At 41.3% G+C, this 21251-nt stretch overlaps 1 protein-coding gene across 1 annotated transcript; it reads left to right on the top strand.

The window, feature by feature from the left end:
• Positions 1-90: 90 nt before the first annotated feature.
• Positions 91-21232, top strand: LOC124152815. The gene is made up of 6 exons (XM_046525860.2): positions 91-694; positions 6656-6820; positions 13380-13520; positions 15714-15876; positions 18564-18639; positions 20657-21232. The coding sequence occupies exons 1-6, from the start codon at positions 470-472 to the stop codon at positions 21036-21038; spliced, it is 1152 nt and encodes a 383-aa protein (XP_046381816.2). The 5' UTR covers positions 91-469; the 3' UTR covers positions 21039-21232.
• The last annotated feature ends 19 nt before the right edge of the window (positions 21233-21251 follow it).

The following is a 21251-nucleotide window of genomic DNA, read 5'->3' as shown; positions in this document are numbered from 1 at the left end:
CTGTCACTCAGCGGCGGTACAGCGCGTTGACTCAGGTTTATTCACGGGGACGTGGCACGGCGGAGTGTTTGCTTGGGGTTTAGAGTTGATCGAAACCAAACGCACCGAGGAGGGGCACGTGAGCGTATTCCGTAAATGTGATGACTTGCTTCTGCAGTTAGAGACGGTAGCTAGGAGTGTTTAGACCGCAAAGGCACCTGAAACTGTGTCCCTACGTATGGTCTGTTACAGGTTGCATAGCAGACGACACCTGCCGCCATTTGCATTTTTCAAGTTTTGATCCTCGGCGGGAAGTTGTTCCGGATATTTCGATATTTCTTCCGTGTTTTAGTGTTTGGACCGGATGTGATACAAGACACAACGTAGGATCTGGTTGCAAGGTGTTACCCTAGTAATGTAACTTGTTTTATCTCGGTGTGATCAAGGAGACAATCTGTTTACTGAAAGAGTCTTGGATTTAAACATTTCGATGCCAGAGAAAGCTCAAAATGGGGAACGCCTTAAGGGCATCGGTGATTTCTTCAAGAAGAAGAAAGACGATAAGAAGTTTTTCCTCAAAGTTGGCATAGCAGTGGGAGTAGTGTTGTTGCTGATTGTTGTGATTATCGTCGTAGCCGCTGTCGTCCCCAAGGGCGGTGACGACGGCGGGGAAAGTGGAGCTGTCCAGAACAATGTCCAGACCAGTACCACAAAGGTGAGCAGCGTGCAGTTTTCACATTGGAAACAGCTATGGCGATTTTCCACTTCTTCGGCGTTTGATGTTCTGCTTTGGTGAAGAAATAGTAAATACATAGCAAATATCATATATTGTTGACACGTTTATAATCAAAGGTGATTTGCGAGTATATATCATAGATGATGGGCAAGTATATATCTGTGTGGTGGGCGAGTATATATCACAGATGATTGGAGAGTATATATCAGTGTGGTGGGCGAGTATATATCATAGATGATGGGCGAGTATATATCAAGGTGGTGGCCGAGTATATATCAGGGTGGTTGGCGAGTATATATCATAGATGATTGGCGAGTATATAAGTGTGGTGGGCGAGTATATATCAGTGTGGTGGGCAAGTATATATCATAGATAATGGGCGAGTATATATCAGGGTGGTGGGCGAGTTTATATCAGTGTGATGGGCGAGTATATATCAGTGTGGTGGGCGAGAATATATCATAGATAATGGGCGAGTATATACCAGGGTGGTGGGCGAGTACATATCATAGAAGATGGGCGAGTATATATCAGGGTTGTGGGCGAGTATATATCAGTGTGGTGGGCGAGTATATATCATAGATGATTGGCGAGTATATATCAGTGTGGTGGGCAAGTATATATCATAGATGATGGGCGAGTATATATCAGGATGGTGGGCGAGCATATATCATAGATGATTGGCGAGTATATACCAGGGTGGTGGGCAAGTATATATCATAGATGATGGGCGAGTATATATCAGGATGGTGGGCGAGCATATATCAGTGTGGTGGGCGAGTATAAATCATAGATGATGGGCGAGTATTTATCAGTGTGGTGGCCGAGTATATATCATAGATGATGGGCGAGTATATATCAGTGTTATAAACGAGTATATATCATGGATGATTGGCGAGTATATATCACAGATGATTGGAGAGTACATGTCATTGATTGTTGTCGGTTGATGAGTATATGTCACACATGGGACACGATGATCTACATAACAGTAACTGTGTAAAGTATGGGGAGTCGGTTATATAAGCTTATTATAGCTGTTTTGTTTGAAATATATCCCATGGACGTATTCTGGGGTATGGTAACGTTTAGTGGATTCGAATGGACTGTCACTATGCCACTAACTAGAGATATTTTAATATTGACTGAATACCCCCGTACAACGCATCTCATGGCAAACCTCGAACTGTAATTCAAACGAATATTTGGGGGATGACAAATCCCGCTTAATCGGTTGAGAAGAGCAATTAATTCGAAAGGTCAAAGTTAATTACCAAAGGCCAAATGTAATGTACTGGCTAAAAACACAAAATGACAAAAAAGGGAAAAAGAGTACACCATTGACTTTAATAATGCACCAACCACGAACAAAAATATTCTTATATGTTAATATTATGGGCTGTTTCGTCACTGGATACTATCCCGCCATAGAAGTAGAATGAGGTCACGTGATTCAGTTTCACACCTTTGCCCTTTGGCACAGGGTCAAGTACACAAAAAGGTAATCAGCAACGCCAACATCATGACGGTGTGTTATGTTCATATGACAACGACACGACGCCGTCTAGCGTCCAGCGATCTGCAGCTGACTTCTCTGGCAACAGTTTCACAAACACAAAACTGCTTGCTATGACAAACAAAACCCTAAGGCAGTTAGACTGGGCTTTGTTTGAATATTCTTGTCCAATGTAAAATCTTTTGATCCGTAAAACAAACGATTAAACAGTGCTGGCGTTTGAATAAGAAGTAATCATTGAACAATTTGCCGTTACGTGCTCGGAATGGAACCCAGTTATACAAACTTTGCAATCGCAAATTATTCGTCACGTTATAATGTGAAGACCTTTGAAAAACGCTTCATGAAACATATTATTACCCAGTATTTTGTGTGGTATATAATTTCGTATTACAAGACGTTCTCTGCGTTTTGACTGATAGAGCTTATGTGCAAGATAAATCGTAAATGAAACAATTCAAATACGCGATATTATGTTATTTTATATCCATATTTCTAAATATTCTGCAGGACACTTGTATTGACATAAGTCGAACCCGGTAGTCTTAACTCGGATGTATGGAATTCCCGACTGTGACTAACTCACAGTCACAGCGAACTCTTGCTGTACACATCACTAATTATACTTTGATGTGTCGAATTCCCGGTTGTCTCGAACTCCGTTTAAACTTTGGCCTGATTGGCGAACTCAAAATGTTTGAAACATACGACTATGGAAATTCATGGTGTCGTCAGTTTTATCAAAACGGGTAGAAACATGGACGAGCAATCTAGAAGAGGACGTAGTGTTTATCAGTATGGGTAGAAACATGGACGAGCAATGTAGCTGAGGACCCGGTGTTTATCAGTACGGGTAGAAACATGGACGAGCAATCTAGCTGAGGACCTGGTGTTTATCAGTATGGGTAGAAACATGGACGAGCAATCTAGCTGAGGACCCGGTGTTTATCAGTACGGGTAGAAACATGGACGAGCAATCTAGCTGAGGACCTGGTGTTTATCAGTATGGGTAGAAATATGGACGAGCAATCTAGCTGAGGACCCGGTGTTTATCAGTACGGGTAGAAACATGGACGAGCAATCTAGCTGAGGACCCGGTGTTTGTCAGTATGGGTAGAAACATGGACGAGCAATCTAGCTGAGGACCTGGTGTTTATCAGTACGGGTAGAAACATGGACGAGCAATCTAGCTGAGGACCCGGTGTTTATCAGTACGGGTAGAAACATGGACGAGCAATCTAGCTGAGGACCCGGTGTTTGTCAGTATGGGTAGAAACATGGACGAGCAATCTAGCTGAGGACCTGGTGTTTATCAGTACGGGTAGAAACATGGACGAGCAATCTAGCTGAGGACCCGGTGTTTATCAGTATGGGTAGGAACATGGACGAGCAATCTAGCTGAGGACCTGGTGTTTATCAGTACGGGTAGAAACATGGACGAGCAATCTAGCTGAGGACCCGGTGTTTATCAGTACGGGTAGAAACATAGATAATCGATCTTGTAAAGGACCCGATGTTTATCAGTACGGGTAGAAACATGGATGAGCAATCTAGCTGAGGACCTGGTGTTTATCAGTACGGGTAGAAACATGGATGATCGATCTAGTAAAGGACCTGGTTGTTATCAGTACGGGTAGAAACATGGATGATCGATCTAGTAAAGGACCTGGTGTTTATCAGTACGGGTAGAAACATGGATGATCGATCTAGTAAAGGACCCGGTGTTTATCAGTACGGGTAGAAACATGAATGATCGATCTAGTAAAGGACCTGGTGTTTATCAGTACGGGTAGAAACATGGATGATCGATCTAGTAAAGGACCCGGTGTTTATCAGTACGGGTAGAAACATGGATGATCGATCTTGTAAAGGACCTGGTGTTTATCAGTACGGGTAGAAATATGGACGAGCAATCTAGCTGAGGACCCGGTGTTTATCAGTACGGGTAGAAACATGGACGAGCAATCTAGCTGAGGACCCGGTGTTTATCAGTATGGGTAGAAACATGGACGAGCAATCTAGCTGAGGACGCGGTGTTTATCAGTACGGGTAGAAACATGGACGAGCAATCTAGCTGAGGACCTGGTGTTTATCAGTACGGGTAGAAACATGGACGAGCAATCTAGCTGCGGACCCGGTGTTTATCAGTATGGGTAGAAACATGGACGAGCAATCTAGCTGAGGACCTGGTGTTTATCAGTACGGGTAGAAACATGGACGAGCAATCTAGCTGAGGACCCGGTGTTTATCAGTACGGGTAGAAACATGGACGAGCAATCTAGCTGAGGACGCGGTGTTTATCAGTATGGGTAGAAACATGGACGAGCAATCTAGCTGAGGACCCGGTGTTTATCAGTACGGGTAGAAACATGGACGAGCAATCTAGTAATGGACCCGGTGTTTATCAGTACGGGTAGAAACATGGACGAGCAATCTAGCTGAGGACCCGGTGTTTATCAGTACGGATAGAAACATGGACGAGCAATCTAGTAATGGACCTGGTGTTTATCAGTATGGGTACAAACACTAATGCTTCTGCTCCTAAATAGATGAAATTATCTGTGAAGGCAAAGAAGACCAAGCGTGAAGCTGTTATTTCGTTTGGCAATGGATGCACAAATACTTACATGACAAATACTTACATGACAAATACTTACATGACAAATACTTCTGTTTGTATTTATAATATAGACATTATTGATGTAACATGCACGGTGTGGAACGTTTACTTTCTGATGGCTCGGCCAGACAGTGATAATGTCGAGACGGATGTGTCGAACCCCGGATGTGTCGAACTGTTTCTCCCAAGGAGACCAGCGGGGTTTGACTATATGCGGTTCATTCTCAAATTATTATTACCTTGCGCTTGACATTTTGATTTTGAGCCACAGAGCGTCTTGGTCAGGCAAATAAGTGTTTGATACTATGAGCATCGACCCTGGCCGTCGGGGCAAGATCAGACACGAACAGCCTTGTTACACATTGAAGCCACCCAATTACAGCGGCGAGGGGGGTAGGTAGGGGTAGGGGGGTAGGGTGGAGCCTGAAGTGATGCAGGTCTTAGATGTTAACCCTTTGGTGAAAACCAGGAGTACTTGCGTACCTAGCAACATGATCAGGAAGAACCGGGATTCGAACCCGCGAGTACATCCAAGTATCAATTGTACGTGAAAATACAAGCATAAACGTCGACCAAGAATGGTCGAGGTCACAATGACAGAGGTCAGTGGCAAATCGTTGCCAGTGAAGCATTAGCGATCATCTGTTTGTTTATGATGGCGTATCTAAGATAACAACAATCTCCGGCTTTAGCGCTCTCTTGGTAACTCTGGTGGTAAAAGTCGCGTGGATTTAACGACGATTATCCGGCAAGAGTGACATGAATTCTTCAAGTTCCGGGATAATTAGATCACGTGTTGCCAGGAAATAACCCGGATATGACGTAACGGTGCTAAGATTGCGATAAATTCCAATTTATTCTACTCTTCTCCGTTCGATGGTCACTTGTTGCATTTGTAAAATTTGCAGAATAGTGGATGCAGTTATTTATATCTGTTTGGCGATGAGAGCTGTAATTTATGTCTGCCTGCGATGTCTAACCCCTTTTGGAATGACAAAAGTGAGGATCGCATGTGTCTCCTCGTCCTCGTGGATAGTTGCTATCAACCACTGTTTTGCAGGATCAAGACAGATTTTTTTGCAAACTATTCCGTAAAACAACATTCACTTATTGACGGTTATCAGTAAAATTGTAAATCATTAGGAAATATTCAGGTTTTCAGGAATGACCGTCTCCTTTGTGAAACAAGCGACTTAAATATAAGGAACTAAATTTGATGTATGATAAGGAATAGAAGAATTGTTGAATGAACAAAAATTGAAATAATTAGATAAATGCTTTTATTCCAAAATTTCGACATTTCTGTATGCCGATTATTGGGTTTTTAAAATTCTTCTGCAGTTGAGAACAATAGCATAAAACATATGGGGGCACGGGTGGCCGAGACGTCTAAAGCATCGCAATTCGCTCTGCAGATTTGCGTCTCCTAGGCACACCAGGATCCTATGATTGTGGGTTCGAATCACGGTTTCTAGGTTTGTCAGCACTATACCCGTGCTCGTGGGTTTCACCGAAGTGGTAAACGCCTGCATCACTTCGGGCTTTCCTCCCACATGAAGCTGACACGCCGTGATATAACTGGAATACTGTTAAAAGCGGCGTTAAACCCAACTCACTCACTCACTCACTACAACCTACACAGGTCCATTTAAACCCAAGAGCATTCGTATTTGGAAGAAACAATATCTTTATTTATCATTGAGAACGAAATTCTGATTTCCGGTACATGTTTTTGACAAAATATATTCCGAATTCTGAAGACATTTCGCCATGTTTCTAATAGTATTTTTGTTCATGTTTCCAGGCCCCAGAACGCATAAATCTGGAGTTCGTTATTCCTGCCTATTACATGGTGCAACTGGGAACGTCTATGACGTCAATGTTAGCGGTTGATGACGTCACACAGAGTTACATCATCCAGGTCGACGAGGTGTTCCGGACTATTTACGTCCTCGTCAAGTTTAAAGAGGTATGTATTTGAAGCAGTAGAAATCAGATTGTATTATGTCAAGAAAAATGAACGGACAAAACTCTTTCAGTAATTATAGAAGTATAGTGATGGCACCAGGGGTTCGCGAAAAAGTGACCGTCACAAACACATGCAAAGGCAAATCAATTGTTCACCGGAAAAAAACAAACAAAAACACGGGAACATATGGCACAAGTCAAAATGGAGAATTGCATCGGACATCATTGTTGTCAGGTGTTTAGATGAGGTTTGATTCAAATCATTTTGGATCATTTAAAAAAGGAGGTTAAAAACCCAACTATGGTGGAAGTTATCGAAACGAGCTTAAAACACGTTTTTAACTATTTTGTACTCTGAATATCTGTGTGGTTGAAATACGTGTGTCAACATTCACAACAATTAGAGCGGGCTCGTAACCCATGAAGTAATATTGACATGTTTTACCACTGTCTACACATACTTCTCAGAACATGAACGACCAGCTAATGTCAAAATGTTCCGGAAACAATTCACTGAAACTTCTAAGTTTGCCACATGTGAAACATTGTCTTATTCTCTGTATTTGATGTCATTAATTGCGAATTATATTTGTTGAAAATCAAATCAAATATCGTGTTATCTGGCAAGTGCTCACCTACTGTGCTAACATTTGTTTCGGATTGTGGCGGTGGGGTTACCTTGTTGTTAATCCCTTGACTCGTCATAGCAAAGGTCCGGGTTCGATACCCCACATGGTTACACAATGTAAATGCTAAAAGCGGCGTAAAACAAAACTCCCGCATTCATTGAATCAAAATTCATTGGGTTATATATCCTCTTATTTCTAAACAGGAATCATTCTAGCACTTTCTAACAACAAGATAACACTATATACAGTTGCTTCACCTTGCAGCTTAGATACGTTGGGCGAATGTTCGAATCCAGAAAAGTTGCAATGTACGATCCTAGGTTTGGCAGCTTCATACACATGCTTGTGGGTTTCATAGTGGTAAAGCTGTGTCACATTCGGCTCACCTCCATCATTTAACTGCCACACCCTGATATTTTGTTTGTTTATTTGTTTGTTGTTCAACGCCGCAGTCATCAATAGTCCAGCTATATAACGACTGTCTGTAAATAATCGAGTCTGGACCAGACAATCCAGTGATTGACATCATGAGCATCGATCCACGCAATAGGGATCGATGACATACATCAAAGAAGTCAGCGAGACTGACGACCCGATCACGTTAGTCGCCTCTTACGACAAGCATAGTCGCCTTTTACGGCAAGCACTGGTTGCTGGAGATCTATTCAACCTGGGATCTTCATGGGTCGACATAAATGTAAACGTACTATTTCTTGCAGTATAAACAAATCATTTATTTCGCCAACAATAATTATTTTACTTATTTGTGCCTAACAAACTTCTTGAGGAAATACGGTACTTGAGATAGGTGTTATCTAAAACAATTCCAGGCATCATACATCCCCACCAGATCCTGTTAGTCGCCTCTTAGGACAACCATAGTTGCCGTTACGACAAGCATGGGTTGTTGAAGACCTATTCTATCCCGGATCTTCCCGGGTGCGCCTTGATGTTATCCTGTTTAAACTGACTATGGGTCTATCATAAACTGACAGTATAAAAATTCTCCACGGTATCTACATGTCCAGGGATGAAAGGTTTATTAGTCACACAGATACAAAAGGATGTTTGTTTTTCACCAAAGATCCTTATGTGCAAATTGACATGGAAGCATGATCACTGCTAAGCCTTTCATTCCACCGCAATTTGAAAAATGACAGTTTTATTCTAAGAGTTACAATCGGATTTATATTCTTCGTCGACAATCTATTCGCATAAATGGACATGGAAAATATTTAATAATTACCAATTTCCAAATAAAATATTTTTTACTTTTTTGAATTTATATTATCGGTAATATATCACACAGGAAAGTTTTCCCGGACGTCAATTATTGATCTGAAGCTCGCCGGAAAATGTAACGCAATGTAAATCCACTGTGCCGAGGCTTCGTTAGAGGCTTGCAAATGGCCGCCATGATGTAATTCAACAAATACAAAATGTCGCCTAGGCCTCTTAATAGTATCTCTCGGGTTGCTTTGAACTCTCCAGGTCAGCGACAAACAGAACTCTTTAAACATGACTGGAGAGTGTTACATTCTCAACGGCAGTCTAAAGGGTTTCTATCTGAAAGAGCAGTGTTTATCCTGCCGAACCCGTGGTGACGTCACGGGTTTGACCGCCATTTTGAAAGGTGAATCACGGGTAAAAGTTCACAGTGTCGAGTGCGTGAAGGAATTTAGCTGTTTGTCTGATACTTCTCAGATTAGATTTAGGGTGTGTATCTTAAAAAATGAATGTCAAATAAATATGGTTCCTTTACGTGATTAATGAGGTGTCTAGCTTCGTTGCTCATTCATAATTGTGCCTTTTGCTCTATTGCTCTGTAAGGTATTCCTTCACCAAACCCTCCGTGACGTGCTTAAACGTACGCATGTTTGGATCTCAGTAGTTTGTCGTGTACATTGAGTTCTTTAAAAACTTGAAGGTTTGTGTCGTCTTTAGCTGTCTTCAGTTGTCAAAAATACCCAGAACGGAATGTTTTAAAAGAGGGCGCACTGTTAGCCAAACCAATACTTCATCAGGTTTGTTTTACTGGAACATCTGGGCATCGCCATTTACCGGTGCTGTGACAATATGATGATGATGATGATAGTGATGATGATGAGGGTGATGATGATGACGACAACGACGATGATGATAGTGACGACGACGGCGGCGATGATGGTGATAGTGACTATGATAATGATAGTGATAGTGACGACGACGACGACGACGACGACGACGATGATGATGATGATGATGATGATGATGATGATGATGATGATGAAAAGAGCAGATTATTATAAGAGTTTTAACACTTGGCTTGTAATTAAGTAGACAAGTGAATGCATTTATGGCTTTACACTATCGCAAGCAAAACTGCAAGTTGAGAGCAAATGATCATATCGATAGATATTTAAGTTGTGATAACAGCTCTATGTTCTTGTATGCTGATCCTCATACGGGCAAATACTTAGCACTGTGTTCTGCTATCCCACTAGAATTGCCATATTATAAAGCTATCAACTAACTTCTATATACTCAATTCGGTTAAACATTTATTAACGAAACGTTTGACATCAGTCTCCAGATTATATTAATGCACAGTTCGTGTCTTTTCCACTTACAGTTTTCATGATACAAGTATTCCATAATGACATTCATAATTCTTTTATTAATTAACAAATTGAATTCCTATAATTTTTTATATCACTATTTTTATTACCTCGATAATGTAAATCTGTACACATTTCTTAAGTACGTGTGACTTCATGTTTACACTGACAGCCATACAACAACCAGCTGTATCGCGGAATGAAGTAGTTCCCCCAAAGCAAAGGTGGCATGAGCGCATGTATGCTCATATTGTTCTACTGGTATAGCTTTTATAGTTTGTTTACAATAAATGTTTTCAAATAATATAATCATTATGTGAGAAAGGTCTGTTAAGAACTACGTCAGTAAGTCAGTCACAATGACACCGCGTAGTAATACATTGACATCATGTAAAAGACGTCAAAATGGCCGACACGATAACCGTGACGGGAGAGATTTTCGAAGTTGTAAATGAACCTGCGGCGATTACAAGTGTCAGTCATCATTGTTCAACTGGCCGATCATTGAAATGTGTTTGGAAAGATGAGTCAAATTGATATGGTAGACTAATAGAATGCTGTAGACTGTCACTGTAAGCCTAGGCACAGATCGAGTCAATTCTACGGTAGTTTGGATGTGGATTTCTTCGTTTTGTTCACTAGGATGGGGGGTAGCGAGGATATTGTTGTCAACTCTCTGACGTTTGTCAATGTATGCTAAAACGACACTTTCAAGATTGAAGGGTCCAAACGATAAGAAATATGCTTCTGTATGTATTCGTGATAGGGAATTCCCAGGGGTTTCCCCAGGAATTTGAAAGTAGTCCGTTAGTGTTTAAGTCATTAAAGAATACAGACTCGTTAAAAACGTATGAACGTCAAATTGTTTCGTTCATTCGCTTATCAAAGTCAGTTTCGAGGTCATGTGACCGACTTCTCGTCCAATGAAACCGTATATCGTGTAAACTTCACTTTAATTTTTTTTTTTTTTAACGAAATAGATTCCATGATATATCACAAATTAAAACACTACATCTCGGAGGCAGACGTAGAAGGTTGATGATGTCGGGGCTCCAGTGTCCTCGGCGTTTCCTCCCGACTGTCAACGTCAACACTGATCAAGGAGACACATACAGTGACTCAGAAGTGTAAAACCATTCACGCCTTCACCAACAACTCCTAACGTCCAAAATGTCACCTTTCCTTCTACGAAGAACCTAACGTGACGCTTTCTTCATTCTGAAACCTTTTTTCTTCTGTTTTTATTGTACTTACGTCTCTTAATCACGATGCAGTGTTTGTGTCAAGAAAGAAAAAAACACCCGGTAGTGTATGTTCGAAATGTTAAAGTGTTGAGTAACTCTCCGTTCAGGGCCACATAAAAATCCGTCTGACCCCTGATTCGCAAAAACCTTGTTCACAGTTTTAGTTTAAGTACGTGACGTACATTCGTTAACGTGACATATACAATGCAAGTAACAACGGGCGGTGTCTAAGTTAGTGTTTAGAAGCGTATAAAGAGTACTTTGCCAGCTCTGCTGAATGTCGCTAAGTGACTGAAATAACAGTAAAAATCCACAGTAAACTTGTACCACATAGACTGTGGAATATGTTTATTGTATACAATATACCAACTAGACCAGTGTTTGCACTTGTGAACCTAGGAACACTACCAATAACACCTAACATGATTACTAATGTATATCACTCTCCTACACTAATGAAAGAGACCCGTGACGATCAGGGGAAGAATAGGTCTTCAGCAACCCATGCTTGCCATAAAAGGCGACTATGCTTGCAATAAAAGGCGACAATGCTTGTCGTGAAAGGCGACTAACGGGATCGGGTGGTCAGACTCGCTGACTTGGTTGATGCATGTCATCGTATCCCAATTGGGTGGATCGATGCTATTCATGACATTGTCTGGTCCAGACACGATTATTTACTGACCTCCGTCATATAGCTGGACTATTGCTGAGTGCGGCGTTTGGTTTGCTTAAGGCTTATTCTAACCCTGATCTTCACAGGGATGTGGAGTCTTTTAAAGTGCATGGGCGTTTGAAGTGCTGTGATGAGTCAAGTTTTGTCCTGGGGTGCTAGAATACTCGAGTTTAAATGATATTGAATCTTACATGAGTATGAATTATACGTCACGTGCTATCAGATAATATAGATGGACCAATGTATGTAGACCGAAGCACATTTAATTACTCTTTACTTATTTTTGTGAGAAAGAGTGTTTTTTTAATGTCAGTATTATATTTTTTAAAATGCTGTATGAGATAGTTGTACACTTCTTCGAATGCAGGGCCGATAACTCGTCCTATACAAATATACGTCATAACTACTACACGTTGAGTTGCGCCCAAGTGCATGGTTTATTTTCACAGGATAACGGAAATGTATTGGATATAGCGGTTGCTTGGCAACTGGTGTCATTTGATGTTTCGTTCGTTGACCGCCTCCGTGGTTAAGTGGGTAGAGCGTCCGCCCGGACCTTCTGGGGTTCGATCCCCGACCGCGTCATACCAAAAGACGTTAAAAGATGGTACTTGTTCTTACCCTGTCTGGCGCTCGGCATAAGGGGCTAAAACAAAGACTGGTCGGCTCGGAGTCAGTATACTGTGTCTGAGTGGGGTATTCATGTTAAATGCGGCATGGTATCCTAGTGAGCTAGCACTATAAATCGGCATCAGTCCGGACTAGTACAAGCACCCCAAGACACGTGAAAGCACATCGCTATATAATTGCAATAATCTTGGCCGCGACGTTAAACCCCGTTTCACCTCACCTCTTTCGTTCGTTCGCTCGAGGTAAGATGATGTGAAGTGAGGTGAAATAGGGTTTAACGTCGCATTCAAGACTGTTGCACTCATATAGCCACATGCGCGTGTGTGTGCATGTGCATGTGTGTGTGCGTGTGCGTGCGTGTGTGTGCATGTGCATGTGTGTGTGCGTATATGTGTGTATGTGTGCTTGTACTGGTCCGAACTCACGGTGCTAGCTCACAGTGATACATGGCGCAGTTTAAAACGGATATATCCCACTCAGACATGCATACCGTCTCCGAGGCGACCAGTCCTTGTTTTAACCCCTTAATGCCACGCTAGGCAGGGTAACCACCAATACCGCCCTATAAGATATTTTGGTATCACGCGGCGAGATATCATGTGTACTTTGTGACGGATAGAATGTGTGAAACCCATATGTGGTGTCCTCCGCCGTGATATTGCTGGAATATTGCTAAAAGCGGCGTAAAACCTCATTCAATCACTTTGTGGTCAATATCATCCATCATAAATCTCAAGAGCAACATGTTCGTGAAGCAGATAATCTGATTGTCTTATTTTTTCAGCGCTCGCAGATCTACATCGGTATTCAGAAGGAGGCCAACCGAGCCAGGACGGATGTTCAAGAAAACACAGTGTTATTCTGCTTCTCGAGGGGATTTGACTCCAACTTCGACGGCCAGTATCTGGATTCAGAAAGCTTCAAGGTAGGAAGGAATGTCAAGACTGCTGTCCCTCCCTCTTCTTGACTATAAATTATTTTTTTTATTTCCATATGTTACATTTCCTCTTGTTAGTCATAGTTGTATTCACATGCATCTCCAGGATGTGTACGTGACTGAGATGCAGTAGGACAGAATGCATACAGAATACTGTGCAAAAAATAGTCGTGTTTCTCAACATATGTACAAGGTATTATATTATTATATTAGTTAGAGCGTGAATATAAATATACTCACCGCCAAAAGAAACGCGAACCATAGAAACATATAGAGAACTATGTACCTTGAGACATCTTCCCGAGGCAAGGGAGTTAACTGACTATAAAAATCCAGTTTCCACCCTTGCTGAACTAGGCTGCAGTTATGGAGTTATATTTTGGCAGGACTAACGATTCTATGCATAGTCAAATCAAAATCGCGTAACGTATTCAACATCCGGTTCGTAAACTGCCGTGCAGATTTCAGTCGATTGCAAGATTTGCAAAACATGTGGACCGTCATCTTAGTGTCAACATATTTTTTCCAAATCTTTTTCATGCGATTTGATGCACTTCGCGAAGTAATACACGTTGTATTACAATATAGATCTTGATTATCGATCAGATCGTCTTCACTGGGCGCCGCCATTTTGTTTGAAGCAAATGTAAAGATTTAGTGATGTCAGAGGTTGAATCTGATTGGTCAATAGGAGTGCCTCGGGAAGATAATATTTAACGGTTACGTAGATGGAAGAAAGTATTAGCATGACGAGTAAACATTCATTAAACCATTTTCATTGATTTGGATGTTTTTCCATTGATTGTGATGTTGACAAAAGTTAACCCGTGAAGATCCGGGGTAGGATAAGTCTTCCGCAACCCATTCCTGCCGTAAAAGGCGACTATGCTTGTCGTAAGAGGCGACTAACGGGATCGGGTGGTCAGGCTCACTGACTTGGTTGATGCATGTCATCGTATCCCAATTGGGTGGATAGATGCTCATGATGTCAATCACTGGATTGTGTGATCCAGGGTGGATTTTTTACAGACCATCGTCATATAGCTGGAATATTGCTGAGTGCGGCGTTAAACAACTAACAAACAAACAAACAAGAGTGACACAAGTAACTGAAACGGTCATAAAATATTAATAAATAAAAGCGACCAAACCCTATCCTTACATATTCTAAGGGGAATGTCTACTTCTTACCTAAAGGCCATATCCTCGAATTTCACACGTGACCTATGGTAATAAATGGGGTGAAAGTGTTTGTTTGCGTTAACGCCACTTTGAACAGTATTTTGGTATATCATGGCGTGTCAGCTTGATGTGGGAAGAAAGTCCGAAGTGATGCAGGTCTTAGACGTTTACCTCTGGTGAAACTAACGAACACGGGTATGGTGCTTACAAACCCAGAAACATAATCGGACCGGGATTCGAACCCATAATCAAAGGTTTCTGGCGTACCCAAGGGACCCAAGGGACGAAACTCTACACAGCAAATTGCGATGCCGTACACGGACGTATTATTCCGACTATATCATAAGTATGTGTTTTATAAATCATTAAAAGTGCAGACATATTGTACTCCCACAGTGATGAGTGGAATAAAGAAGCGTACCGCGAAAAAACAACAACAACAAAAAACAACAAAAAAACGATATCAACTAGACAGGCGTGTTAAGTGGTATATTAAATATCGGTTAAGCCTTTTCAAATATATTTCACAGCTCGATTAATACATCTGGTTGTAAAATGATTAATGCGTTTTTCGAAAAACATTTGCCAAGCATTCAGAAAACCTGAAAGGAATCGATGCCGTTTTTCCGAGTGTTTGATCGTCCATAGCAAGTAGTTTTATGTACAAACACGATAAATAAAATTTGTGAAACACATTGCTAGCTTTAGTGAGTCTTCTAGATATTTCCATTGGTTCTTCAGTTACATATGTTATCAGGTTATTGATAATGTCGAAATGAATAAAAGGCGGAAATATTTTCTTCGTCCGATGTTTCTTTGAATTTACTTAATCTAAAAAATATTTAACATGTTGCCCCTGATTTGTCAGTGTATGTTTTTTTATCATGAATTTCTGCTCTTGTTTAGGTTTCAGAGATACATTTAGTTTCCCTGAGGTCGTTCGTGTGCTTGTAAATCGACATAAGCCTGTTACAACTAGCTTGTTGCTTCTTGCTTCAGCGGAATGGGCAGACACAATACGGCAGCGTGAGCGGCACCAACGTCACCATCACTGTGTCACCAGTTGACGGTCCATTGAAACTGACCGGCCCAGTGGCCCGTGTGTTCAACTCATCGTGTGACGATCTGCGCCCTCAGGACGTATTTCAGTGGGGAGAGAAGGGTCAGTGTCGGTATTACAGGGGATGTATGATGCCTGGAATTGTGGTAGATAACACATATCTCAAGTACCGTATTTCCTCAAGAAGTTTGCTTGGCACAAATAAGTAAAATAATTATTGTTGGCTAAATAAATGATTTGTTTATACTGCAAGAAATAGTACTTTACATTTATGTCGACCCATGAAGATCCAGGGTAGAATAGGTCTTCAGCAACCCATGCTTGCCGTAAAAGGCGACCATGCTTGTCGTTAAAAGCGACTAACGGGATCGGGTGGTCAGGCTCGCTGACTTGGTTGATGCATGTAATCGTTTCCCAATTGCGTGGATCGATGCTCATGATATTAATCACTGGATTGTCTGGTCCAGACTCGATTATTTACTGACCGCCGTCATATAGCTGGAATATTGCTGAGTGCGGCGTTAAAGAACAAACCAAACCAAATCCAGAAGTTTGAAATACATTTGTATCAACGGTAGTGTTAATGTACACTGTAACCTGATATCTAACCCCAGACCAGAGTAAATTGCTTATTACGCAGTAATCATCTTAGATTTGAGATCACTCTAGAGGTACATGGGCCTAACATGCGGTAAAAGTGCATGTTCCCTTCAAACATACACAGGCAAAATTTTAGAAATGAAATGTGTACATGATTAGAATCTCAAATGTGTACTTCGTGTGCAGAAACCGTTCCCGATAGCAACACTATGTTAGTGCGTTCTACAAGTGCATACAGTTTACACATGGGATATAGATAATGCACCAGCTTGCAGACAAGAGTTCTAAGAGCTTACGGTTTTTGCATTCGAAAGCCGAGGCTACCTTGACGTTTTGTATTTGCAACAGAGGTTTTTTTACATGAGTATTGATTGATAACATCTGGAGTAAAATGATATATGCAATGCCTAGGTTTTGTTTGACTTGATATTTGACATTGACCGTGCCTTACATTTCAGCAAGAGGAAGCTAATGTGTTTTTAAAACATTTTATTCAGGAATCAATAGCTAAACTTAGTTGCCTGACAAGACAACAGTTACTGAATATTTGTATCTCCCATGTATTTTACTACACACAAATCTTTAAAAAACAGAAGTTGTTGTTAACCGTTGTACCTGACTTCAAACCAGACGCGTATTTTTTTTATTATCCCATGAAGCGGTCGTATACATGTAAAATAAATAAATGTTGAGTACAGTACTGTGTGGAATTGATTACGATGTTAAAATAATGAACGTGTTCATTAGGCGAGACATTACAAAACAAAATGCAATTATATATACAAATCAGGTGTTGAAAAACTTCTTTGTATGACTACAAAATATACTTTTTACAGTCGAACGCACCTTTAACTATATCAGAAATATTATGTTTAATGTTATTTTATCTTTAAATATCCAATAAACAGACACAACAAGAGAATCATTTCATCAATATAATTTGCCAATGCAAGATAGAACCCTATCCAGATTATCCGCCGAAACAAGGCCAAAATAGTTTGGAAAATTATATGGACTGACCACTAAATATCAGTGATGGCACCAGGTATTGTATATGTATTTGTTTGTTTTGGGATTATTGTCTTTGAAACGTGAATATTTTGACAGATGATGTAACTGTAAGACTTCGTTAAAATAAATCCAACAGAGATCGGCTGAAGATCGAAAGTACAGATGGTACGAGGTAGAGAGTGAGCACAACAGAAGTCATGTTTTACATGTATATTTATTATGTGAAGAGCTTGCATTGTTCAAATATAATATATCTCTGATGTGTTCTCAAAACGAAGGACCAGGAGAAATATAACTTACATACATATTTTATATGAATATGTATCGTATTATTTTCATGCGTCGACGTTTAACCCTTATAATTATTATGATTACAAAATCATTTAATGTTTGAAAGATTTGACAGTTTTAAGAGATGGTCATCCTTCCAGAATTGTAACGGGCGATATCTCCGATTTTGAGTTATTTTGCAATTCGCCGTTCTCAGTTAGAGGCAAACGGACTGTAATGCTTGCCAGACAGTTTTTTCTTCAAGTTTGGGAAGAGGTTGAAATCTGACGGTGTCAAATGTGGTGACTACAGATGATGTTCAATGATGTTGATGTTGATGTTGACGACAACATTCCTTTGGAATCCCTGAAAACCGAAGCTATCACCTTACCAGCTGTCAGTTCATTCCTCAGAATGTTCTCAATTCTCGTATTGAGAAGAGGCACGCATGGTCCAGTCGTCTAAGGCAACACGATTCGCTGTGCAGAGTTGCGTCCCTTCGGGACGCCGGATACCTATGATTGTGGGTTCGAATCCCGGTTCGCCCCAATTATGTGTCTAGGTTTGTCAGCACCATACCCGTGCTCGTTGGTTTCACCGAAGTGGCAAACGTCTGAGACGTGAATCACTTCGGGCTTTCCTCCAACATTAAGCTGACACGCCTCGACATAACTGGAATAATGTTAAAAGCGGAATTAAACTCAACTCACTCACTCACTCACATGTATGAGAGATGCCTACTGTCTTGGCTGTGTGACATGCGATGAGTACTCGATCATCCATCATCATATGTATTTTATCATCATTTTCCTTAATGGTGGCAGTTGAATGTCTTATTGACTTTCGTTATTGCGGGGGCTGGGGGTATTTGTCATCTTCTGTTAATTAATTTCCTCATATATCGACAGAGACGGCGTGTGAAGGAAACCAAACAGTCCAACTCGATCCAACTGATGAACCGCCGTGTCAAACTTCACGATGCCCGTAAGTTATTTTAAAGAGCAAGTATGTATTCCACACAGTAAGACCTGGGTAGACCAAATCCTCACCTATCCGGACATGTCAATTCACTTCAACATTTAACTTGAACTGAAACAAAAAAGCAACATAAAGTATGAGTTTATGTTTTACCCGGAAAAGACAGCATTAATTTTTATAGATGACAATGAGATTTAAATATATTATCTTGGACGATGTTTCTGCTGAAATTGCAAAGATTAAGTAATCACTTTCGATTTTAGCGTTATTCAATCAACCAATTCTTTTATGACTCGGTAGACCGCCTCCGTGGTCTGGATGTAGAGCGTCCGCCTGGAGAGCGGAAAGTCCGGGGTTTGATCCCCGGCCGTGTCATACCACAAGACGTTAAAAGACGGTACTTGTTGACACCATGTCTGGCGCGCGGCATTAAGGGGCTAAAAAAAGGACTGGTCGGCTCGGAGTCAGTAGTGGATGATTTTGAATAGAATATATGATGAAAACACTATTGAGTCAGTCCTCGCAGAGCAGGTGAAAAGGGCGCAAAACTTCGTCTGTGCAGAGTTGCGTCTCTTAGGAGCGCAAGGATCCGATGGTTGTGGGCGCGAAACACAAACTCGCCCTGTCGTTACTGTGTTGTGGGGTACCCTACAGCCGTAACCTGTGTGTATTGCCGTTCTGTGTCGGCATGGTAAGTCAAAGACATTACTCTGGCACTCGCATGGTCGTGAGCCATTCGCTGAGAGCAGGAGTGACGCCCCTAATTCCCAACATAAACATTCATGTGTCGGCGGCGCACACTCATACAAGCATTAACACAACACAAGGTCTGATACTCTCATATAAACCTCAAATGACGTCATCCTATTGGTGTTAGAGGTTGTGTCTTTCTCAGGATAGCGTGATCTCCAGGCTGCCGAATTAGATTCTATAGAATAATCCAGGGACTTTCTATAGATCGTCCCTCATCCCAGAAACGTTCTATAGAAGTTCCCCGGTCCAAGTGATATTCTTTAGAAAGTCCCTTAGTACCAGAGAATTATTTTGCATTCGAACACAATACATATAACTCACATTACATCGCTAACTTGAGGAACCTGAGACCTTCGTATCTCTAGCTTCGCGATTGAACCACAGAGCTACTATGGCGCTGATGATCTTCACAACTTTCAAGAGTCTATTTTTAAAGTACACAAACGTCAACAAGATATATCTTATATCCTTAGGAAATTAAGGAAACATGAAATTGTTGATATATGTTGTCAAGATTTTTCCTTTGTCTTATAAGACAGACATATCTGTCCATCGGATTCTGTTACAAATGTAAACTCAGGTTGGTGATAAAAGGAGCGTTCAGTTGTCTGCATGCTGCGCGTGGCCTTTCACTGGCACGCTAGCTGTCGTCAAATTCGTTTTATACCCCTACGCTATTGTTTCAGTAAAAGGCATTCTGCTGTTTTTTGTTGCTTTCTTTTGGAATATCTTGGATAAAGACGGTTTATATGACAGATGAAACGGTCGTCCGTGATTTTGTTTGAAAATGTAAAATCCTTCGAACTTCCCTCTCTCACGGTTTTACCTTTTCAACCAAAACCTCGTATTGTGTTTTATCCTCTAATTAAACTTTACTAAGCTTCAGTCCATCTCTGAATACACAGCAAACATGCTTTTCACAAAATGGGAAACTGGAACGATTAATTGATGTCTTCTGTATCTTATTATTTATGTATTCTGTATATTCTGATTTTATCAAGAGGCAACCACGACAACAAAGCTACCATGACAGTATCCGCCATTTTGAATGTTGATTTTGTTGAAATTTTGTAAGGTTTTTGGAAACACGTTTACCTTAAAACACCAAGAGGATTTTACATTCAGCACTAAAGTCATCTGCTAACAGTGTTTGGCTTTTCTCACATGACAAGCAGGCAGGTAGGACTGAAATACTGTCAAAATGCGTTTCACACAACTCAATCATTAATTCCGTGATCTTCGGTTCACTGTCACTTCGTTCGTGTTTCAGGAAATACGACCAATCTCAACCTCTGACGACGAAACAAGCGTGTAAAAAGTTCAGAAGCTGCAACTCAATTATGGGCAAGTGTGACAGAGTGTGGACAAGGCAGAACCCCTACAACGGACAACCTTATTGCAACTGTCGCCGACTGCTGGCGGAGGACGCATCGACGGTCATGTGCCCTAAAGCCAGCATTGACCAGGCGGAGTGCGAATCCCCGAGGAGAAGGGCCGAAGACATGTCCAACCAAAGCCCGTGTTTGTGTCAGTACAGGATTAGAAGAATACATCCATTTCTAAGAAGGTCCCGTGATTCAGGGTGGCAGCTGGATACCCTTAGTGTCACGGGGCCCGCACCCAGAATAGAGCACTGCCCTTGTTCGGTATAGGGAATAATGTAATCCTCAACGTGGGTATCAATGCTGTGGCTTGTGAGGACAGTAATGCCATTACGAACTGAAGTCTATTTCCCTTTGCCTTCATTGACGGTTGAGGGCACGGGTGGCCAAGTCATCTAAGACGCCGCGATTCGCTATGCATAGTTGCGTCCCTTGGGCACGCCAGGAACGTATGGTTGTGGGTTCGAATCTCGGTTCGCCCCG

This window comes from Haliotis rufescens, unplaced genomic scaffold (assembly GCF_023055435.1).
Source record: "Haliotis rufescens isolate VD_foot unplaced genomic scaffold, xgHalRufe1.0.p SCAF_3, whole genome shotgun sequence".
Taxonomy (NCBI): domain Eukaryota; kingdom Metazoa; phylum Mollusca; class Gastropoda; order Lepetellida; family Haliotidae; genus Haliotis; species Haliotis rufescens.
Note: the sequence above shows the minus strand (reverse complement) of the source record. Positions and strands in the feature narration are given on the sequence as shown.